Genomic DNA, 9,076 nt, shown 5'->3' with positions numbered 1-9,076 from the left:
AACACACACACACACACACACACACACACACACACACACACACACACACACACACACACATATATATATATATATATATATATATATATATATTCAATTGGTTATAAGAGTGATACGTTCGTCATGTATGCTCATGTAGTTGACAGTGCTTTCGTTACCTCGATTAAGTCATCACAATTCATCGCGTGCGATCAAGGGTCGAGCCGTATCCATCATTCTTGATTTCGGGATCGATTTCGATTTTGTCTTTCTAGATTTCGGCATAGACTTCCTCTCATTATGCATACCCCTCACGCCTTGTTCCGCCATCTCAATTAAAGTCGTCTTGGCCACATGCTGGTATGGACACTGGACGTATATTTCAGTGAACAAGTATTAGCTTTCTTATTTATTTTAGGGGTTTAGGGTTTTAGGCGTCAATACTGAATGAGAACAGCAGCTTACGTTCCCAAGAATTTTATATCAGCATTGGTGTGAAAAATTGGCAGTCGTGATTGTATACTTTAGCAAGCTGAGTTAACGATATGCATAGCGATAATCAACATATATCGTTTGATAGTACGGATGACTCTTGGTATAGATCCCCTATTCATTGACGCGCCTACCTGCTGAGCAGGACATATTCCTTCGCGGGCGAAAGCAAAACAGTACTTCTTCTTCGGCAATTTCGCAAGTGCCTCATCGATTGTCATTGGCACGCTCGGCGGGAATAGCCCAGCTGGCCACGGATCGCCCTCGGAGGTCTTGAAAAGCTAGCAATGAAATCAGTGTTCACAAAATGAGTTCACAAGGGACATGCGAGTTTCTTTGTGCAAATTTCACCCGGCTCACTGAAATAAAGCATACAACATCGGAAACTCTGTACCCAATGCAGCTATAGATGATACGAATTGCGAATTTCAAGCGAGACAGGGAAAGTGAACGATGACTAAAATCTATCGTCGACTACGAGATATAGGAAGTACGAATACTGCATGGATTCAATGACCAAGAAATTGACATTTGCGGCTAATGAATTGTCTCCGCGAGAATCAATTGATATAAACGAACAGTCGACATAAAGTCCAACTTAATATAAAATTCAATCGCACTCGATTACCGGTATGTGAGCCGAATGTAGCGCCGGAGGAGGCTGCTGACTGTAGATTGCGGTTTGTGAATGGGCCGTATGTAGATTATAGGTGCTCTCGTCCTCACTGAGCGAAAACAATTACACGAAAACAAAGTATGATACATATATCGTGTATATTTGAACTCTGACTGAGAATGTCCAAGAATCGCGATTAACGTTCACACACTAACTCTGGCACATACCCACACGCGGACAGGAGAGTAAGTGATTTCGCTACATCGTCATGGGCCAAAAGATATTCGCCCTCTATCAGTCTGAACCGCATACATTGAGACAAGTTGAGAAATGAGAAATTTCATGATAGCACAATTGCCCAGTACCTTTCGTATCGAGTTGTATCAAAATCGATAAGTGGAGTTTTCACGCCGGTAATGACAAAAGCAATCCAGACTTCCGTCAATAGCATTTCAACAGTCGACAATGTGTAAAACAAAACTTGCAAGATCGTAGGTTGAAAATAAAACAGCCACAGCCGCAACTGTAAGGAAACAACTACAAACATTGCATCATACCCAGCCAGGTTATTGAATACAAGCGCAAGATTTCGTTTTATTGTCCATGTCAACTCCCTAGGATACAAAACATAAAAATTCGGAATTAGAATATATTTTTGGGATTTGGGATGTAGGAGTCAAGATTTTTCGAGAATAAGTCTATGGGGGTTTCAGTATACCTATTCCTCAGTAAGGCAGGATGAATAAGAACAGGGCCGTGTTCCTGTTTTGACAATGCAACATGGGTACGAAATTTTGGGCGGTCGTTAAATTGTGAGGCAGAAAATCATCCACAACTGTTTCTATACCACGAGAGCACTTTAGAAGGTTTGGTATACCCAAAATCACTTAATAAGCAGCATTATTGTACTGGTATTCTCCAAGGGGGTAGCAAAAAAAAAAAGCCAATTCGTCACATGTGCACTTATAGCCACAGAAGTATTTGTTTATACCATAAGTCTGCATTCGGTTGAATTGCCTGTCCAAGAATATCTCGCAGTTCAAAGCGCATTGTGTTGTGTATCATGTCGCACCGAGCTGCGGGCATTTACAATTTGAATTTTAAACGTATCTCATAAAGTTAGTCTGTAGACTGGATTTTGAACTGAAACGACCGAAAAGGCAGGTGTTCGATGATTTGCCACATGTCTACCTGACTGGCAGTGAAAACACGTGAAAGAGCGAGCGCAAATTCACTTCCTGTTTGCTTTCAATAGACATGTGATCTGAAGCGGAATAAAGACTCACTGAGCCTCTTATAACCTTGGTCACTGCACTCACAAGCCAGAGACATCTACAGTACGCAACGCCATCCAAGTTACACAGTACAGTGATGACCCACAAATGATGAGCAGTCATCAACTCACAACCATCGCACACGATATATCCAAAACACACCCAATAGAAGGAGCGCGTTGGGCCTCAGCAGAGTCCGCACCCACCATCGTGCAGTTTCCTCCACCGTCTCTTCCTCTGGTCCGATAATACCTTGACAAGTAGGTAGATACTCCGGCTTGGCGCTCACAGAAACGACCCTAAATAGAAATTTGCAGCATGATTACGACACACTTTCAGAATTGCATATGCATAAAGAAACTCTTACTTGAGGTACACGACAATTGTCACCTATGGCATACAGAGGAAAAACAAGAGGCACCATCTCATCAAATGATTTTAGGATTATATTATCGGCTCTAAACGGGATCTAATTAAAACAACAAATATATCAAACCCATGTGGGGTAATTTGCCTGGTAGTGGTCGGGCTGTCCTGGACATAGCCCGCCAGACTCATGCGCACCAGCATCTTGTGCTTCCCGATAGACCACAGCGCGTACACAAGATTATCGTCCGATACATCTATCGTGGTTCCGCCCACACTCTCCGTGGCTGTCCGCGTTACCGACTCCCTACGGTCAGCCAGATGTTTGTTGTCTTGCAAACCAGCAACTGGTTCATTTCTGGCATCAGAATTCGACACAGACTGAGCGGAGTCTTGTGAGAACGCCATGGTTGGGTGGTCTATGCGAGTGATCATGGAGCGGGCCATGTGCTTCATTGCAAAACAGCTGGCGGTCTTCGGCGTATATGTTTTTTTTGGTAGCGGTTTCTCGAGTATGATCAATTGTTTCTCCTGCGATATCAGATGAGATGATTGTGCATATTATAGTCTACAACACAGGGTTTAATCTACGTACATTTGTTCTTGTAATCTTGGAAATCAAAACGACTACTAATATTCCAATTTCAAAGTATGGCTCGCGAGATTTTCAATGTTACGTCAATGTAGGCATTCACATGTAGCATTCGATTGTACGTAGTAGGGTCCCCTATCGGATGAACCTCGAAGACACAAGTAAGAAACGAAAGTAGATATCACTCGTGCAGCGTTGACCATATTATTTCAGTTCTTTCTGACGGAAAGTCTTTTCTATTATACATTTGCATCGCAAGTTCGGGAAAATTGACAGCAAAGCAGCTCAATCGCGTCGCTGATTTCAAATAGCTGACTTGTGTGCGGAACACATCAATATAACGCTCTGCAATTATTAAGGCAAACTTACGTCTGTTTTAGTATCCACACAATTGATGGGAATTTCCCAGGACCCCATGTGAGGCGCTGGAGCGGAACTGGCTATGCACTCCAAGGCGCTGGGTAGTGTAGGAGTAGTGTAAGAGGGATTAAACAAGCTAGAAAGTATCAGATCACTGGGCATTGAGTGTTAACTGTATTCCAGCAATTTTTTTCGCTCTATTGGATGTGAATACGAGTTTCAATACAGATAGATCACAGGTTAAAATGCGCAATTACGGTACAAAATGTGACACGGCAGATACCAAAAAGCCAGAATTATGAGAGAATTCGGAGGTACTTACGAAGCTGTCACCAGAAAATCAACTTCATACTGCGCTGCCAACTCCAACGCCCTGGTGTCTTCCCTTAAAAGTGGCACAGACTGTGATGTATGAAATTGTGTTCAAGAAGTTGAAACCTATTGTGAGCGTATACCAATTAACACACTCCTGCACTATAGATGTCAGTATAACAAGCCAATGGCAGGATAGTCAATACACTATTGATTTATGAGAGAAAGTAAAAGAGTTTGCCTTTACCTTGTTGATCCATCTGTGTTTGATTTGTGCACTGTTGCCAGCTTGCGCATGTTGTCGACTCGAGGGATGGTTCGTAATATCTTGAGACATAGGATCTACTCACAGATTGAGATTGTAGAGAATTGGTTAACAGTCAGCTATGTCTCTATAATAGTCTGGTTATGATGCACACTAGAATAGTGTTCGGTGCGTACTCTTGCAAACCGTATCATTGCACACGACAGGCGAATACATCGATAGTGCAACACTTTCGCCCTTGTATCGACGTTCAGAAATAGACGATTTAACAATATCAGGACAAACAAGTTTTACACTCTGTCAATCAGGACAAACATGTTAACGAGGTCACAAATTGAGCCGTACATGTTCATTACAACTGTATATTGAAGCAACAACAAAGATCCGCATAAGCACAAAACTTGTTTAGGCTCAAAATTTCCACTATACAAAAGCATCGGCCAATTTTAGGAAGGACATATCCGGCTGGACACCCCCTGGGGACAAATGACAGTCACACGTGTCATTGTGAACAAAAAGTGTTCTCACGAGTTTTTGATGCAACTCGCTGTATACATATACAGTAGACACACGACAAGTCATGCGGTGAATTCTTTGATGCTGCAGGTTTTGAGCCAGGATATCCATCACACACAACACCCAGATTGATCTAACAGGACAATCATTTCTGAGCTGATTCTACGCTACATATTAATTCAGGATGTCGTGATATCAATATACCTGCATGTTTACTCGACGACAAGGGGTTATGGTGCAAATCGAACGGTACATTCGCCACACGCGCATTGGGCTGAAGGTGTAGCACATGCCCCTGCACATATGAAAATAAGTACAAACATCGTCGCCATGAGAAAAGTTTGTTCCGCCAGACTACGAAAATTCACAAAAGTGACACAGCTCAGTGACAACATCAAAGTGTTTTGACGACAATATGTTAACGCCAACAATACATGATCGCATTTGATGGATTCGATCGTAGTGGCGCACCTCGACTACACACACGCGGGCAAGAGAAGCATAATCATTGTTGTTCAGAGTGACATACAGTCGATGGATGGGTTTAGGTTACCTAGTCACGCCCAGTGTCATCTATACTGTAATTAGATTGGTTAAGAATGTGTTTCAAAAATTAAATTCGTACGTATTTTCCAACTCTATGAATAACGCATATCGTATAGGGATAATGTAACGGTGAAAAGTATAACTCGGGCCACCATGTGTAACATATATTCAGAGTGAGATCTGTACGTACAAACCACACCGTTTTGTACACCATTGGATCGCTCTCAATCATCACAGGCTTGAAATCGGGAGTCAGACTCAGTTGGTCCTCCAACCACGAACCATAGTTCTCCCTACCGCGCTGGTCTATTTTAGACCAAGTAATCTGATTCAGCAGCTGGAAGTGCCGACTACGATCTCGGACTAGACTGGCACATTTCTTCTCAATATGCCGTTTGGCCCACGCTGACACAGATAACGGGATATAGTCGTACACAGCACTGTGGTTGCGGATCCACCCCTCCTCCGCCTGAGTCATTGGAAGCCAAAAATAGGAATAAAAATAATAACAATATTTATTTGCCACAATTCAGGAGTTGCTGTACCGGCGTAGTTGGCAGGCAACACTGTTAGAGAATGTAATAGAGAATTAGGGACATGCGCACTGCCACATAGTACGGTGATACAAGGGCGGCTACCACCAATCAGACATATCCCTACCTTTCTGAACTCGATGTTCTCTTTCTCAATCTTTGCCAGAAGCACGTTCAGCTCTGTTTGTTGTTCTGACGCCAGCACTACATCACTTGAGTGCTTTCTGTGTATTAAAGTTCGTATATTTATTGCAAAGAGTAATGATAAATGCCACGTCTTAGGGTTAGGTCAGGAGATTTGTGTACGCAGGGCGGAGAAGAAACCGATACTGCAATACAAAAGAAGTACCACACATTCATCACAAATCACTTTATACGGATAGAGGCTGTAACTAAGAATTTGCAGTGTATATGAGTACACTAGTCAACCGAAGACATACACAGGTATGATTCACCCTCATGGCACACCTTGATGCATTCAGATACCTATTTGTACTACGTTTCAACTGCACCGATTACTATCCATATGCACATGATAAAGATACCAGTGAGAGATACCCGTTGTGCGGCAGAAAGTCAACTTACCGTGCCAGAAGCTCACCCCTTCGCTTGATATCGAATGTCGAGAGAGACGATAATCTGCCACTAAAATGCAACTTATTCCCTATTTCCAATGCGAGCCCAAGCCTGAAAACGAAAAGGAAATCTTGTATAAGACACTTGCCATAGGGTTCGATCGAACACATACAACTCCAGCCGACCATTCGGCATGGTACGAACACAGCGCACGTGGACAGGAATGCGCAAACCAACCGACAAGTGAAGACATGATCATCGCAACAAATGAAGACTTTGTGCGAGTTTCAGCTAGGATCGGGGTTCTAACAGCCCATATTTAGCAATGGTTGCCACGAATATAGTTAACCTTTTCAGGGCACTCGGAGGAAGCGTCACAACAAGCACAATGGACAAGAGCAACGCAATAGTATTGTTCTACCTTTGCTTTTGAATATTGCGGAGATTCATCGAATCGGATCTTATCAATCCAGATATCGTCTGCAATAAAAGAAAGGAACGAATGGAAAGATGACCATAGGAGTTTTAGGATACCACGGGGTTGCTACGGATTATACAATTATACAAGATGTTGCACACTCTATTATCGGTGGAATGGTACGAATCAATCAACTGGATAAGTTCAAATCAAACAGACCCAGCCTCTCAGAAGCAGACGAGTCTGCTAGCGATTGCACTCATAGAGCGATTAAATTACTCGCTGAGAAATGTCAAACATCCTCGCTCACAAAAACACAGACCCAAATAAAACATTCGCAACGGGTGACGATGTACGCTGCACCGGTAACTTCTATGTCGCTGTAGTGTCCAGTGCGAAGTGTTTGAGAACGTCTCCCTTGTGCTTGTGCTTGTGAATGATTCGTGGTAAATGATTCGTGGTAATTATTTTTCCCGAATTCGCAGCGGCCAAAGACAATTGTGTACATACCTTGACAGACTCGGCTGGTGATACAGGCTTCGATTGTTGTGAAAGAGTGGATGCTTTAGTGCTTCTGTGGACTCCTGAGGGAGTTTTATTCCTTTGTCGTTGCAGAAACTCGGCGTCGGTGCTCGACTGAGACTCTCGCTGTTCGCGCATTCTACGAATGGCCTCCAATTGATTTGCCTGTGGACGTGTTGTTAAGTGTCATGTATTATGAATCTAAACTCCATCCCACTGGAAGGGTCACGCTTCTACCAGTGCCCAACCTTGCGACACAAAAAGCAGTGCAACTATGCTTTTGAGCTCGTGATTCAAGTGCGCAATAATAATTGCAAAGTGTTTATTTCGGTAATTATGTGTCAGAACAAAATAATATATATATATATATATATATATATATTGTGAGAGTAAATCAAGTGCTAGTTGACAATAGAAAGCTTTTAATAGTAGATTATATGACGTTGGCAACAGTGAGAATTGATTTCTGGGCCCAGATTTATATTTGACAATGTGACAGTGTAGATATTTGGGTTCACAAGATTTGATAATTTCATATGGCAATGAAGTTATACTCCATAGTTCGCTACTATGGCCATAGGCCGATCACACGCCCTGTTGAGCGTTACCAGAGGCAGCAGTCGAGCGAGATCCAACTTTCATACATACAGCCTGCCACATCTAACACCACAATCCAGCGGCACCAACGTCCAAGCCTTCGCTGCTGTATCCGCGCCCCGTCTTCACTCATGATTTGCCGTGACTCTGTGCGTATGTGCTCACATGGGCCGCCATTTCATTGGGTCTGGGCACACGCGCCCTTTTCGCCTACACCGGTTGATCGCCATCGTCATCAGCTAAAACATCTGCTGTCCCTGATGCTTGTCCGCAACAACCGCGAAAGGTTTCCTTCGTCGAGGAAGACTTGTCGTACTACAGGTGTATCCAATAACCATCGCTCAGGGTGGCCATAGCCCACATCCCTATCGAGGTCCCTTGTCTCCCATGGAGAGTGCTATGCTGACTTCTACCGCACAACTGCGGTTCTACATGCAAAGGTATAACTTGCTTCTTTGGCACATTCCTTTCATCTACTAACTTCGCAACCACCGGTGGTGCCATCACTTTCATCCATGCAAGCGTTTATGCCGAGGAAACAATCACCTTGTTGCAATTCATCAGGTGATCTGATACTGCTTACCCATACGACACAAACCTGTCCACCTTTACTAACTAGCTATATTAACTTGAAACTATGATTGTGGGATTGAAATCAAGCCATTGTTACCTCTATAGTTTCTTTACTGGTAAACTATATGTAGTTGGTAACAGTGAGAATTGCTTTCTGGGCACAGAAATATATACAATAATGTGGCAGAGTAAATATTTTGGTCCACAAGAATTGATAATTTCACAAGACAATAAAAATATACTCTAAAGTTCGGTACTACGGCCTTAGGCCGATCACAATATATAATACGTATAATACATATAATATATATATATATATATGTATATAGATACCTATATATATATATATACCAATATCTATACATATACACACATTAATATATATATATATATTACATATATATATATATATATATATATATATATATATAACACACACACACACACACTACTACTCTATTACTATTACTAATACTACGTAACTACTATACATAACTATATAACAATAAAACAATAACTAACTACTACTACTAATACTA

At 42.2% G+C, this 9,076-nt stretch overlaps 1 protein-coding gene across 1 annotated transcript in view; it reads right to left on the bottom strand.

Moving 5' to 3' along the window:
- Nucleotides 1–287: 287 nt before the first annotated feature.
- SARC_09147 (hypothetical protein) overlaps nucleotides 288–9,076 on the bottom strand; it is a gene marked incomplete at both ends in the record, with an annotated part of 11,003 nt that continues 2,214 nt past the window's right edge. Inside the window, 15 exons of the mRNA XM_014296850.1 lie at nucleotides 288–348; nucleotides 606–752; nucleotides 1,100–1,196; nucleotides 2,079–2,163; nucleotides 2,524–2,660; nucleotides 2,876–3,258; nucleotides 3,689–3,776; nucleotides 4,002–4,081; nucleotides 4,239–4,333; nucleotides 4,977–5,067; nucleotides 5,518–5,787; nucleotides 5,979–6,075; nucleotides 6,437–6,538; nucleotides 6,849–6,907; nucleotides 7,356–7,532. Of these exons, the coding sequence (XP_014152325.1) occupies nucleotides 288–348; nucleotides 606–752; nucleotides 1,100–1,196; nucleotides 2,079–2,163; nucleotides 2,524–2,660; nucleotides 2,876–3,258; nucleotides 3,689–3,776; nucleotides 4,002–4,081; nucleotides 4,239–4,333; nucleotides 4,977–5,067; nucleotides 5,518–5,787; nucleotides 5,979–6,075; nucleotides 6,437–6,538; nucleotides 6,849–6,907; nucleotides 7,356–7,532 (1,969 nt within the window). The remainder of the gene's footprint in view (nucleotides 349–605; nucleotides 753–1,099; nucleotides 1,197–2,078; nucleotides 2,164–2,523; nucleotides 2,661–2,875; nucleotides 3,259–3,688; nucleotides 3,777–4,001; nucleotides 4,082–4,238; nucleotides 4,334–4,976; nucleotides 5,068–5,517; nucleotides 5,788–5,978; nucleotides 6,076–6,436; nucleotides 6,539–6,848; nucleotides 6,908–7,355; nucleotides 7,533–9,076) is intronic.

Source organism: Sphaeroforma arctica (assembly GCF_001186125.1).
Source record: "Sphaeroforma arctica JP610 unplaced genomic scaffold supercont1.896, whole genome shotgun sequence".
Classification (NCBI taxonomy): Eukaryota; class Ichthyosporea; order Ichthyophonida; genus Sphaeroforma; species Sphaeroforma arctica.
This window is presented reverse-complemented; position numbering and strand designations above follow the sequence as displayed.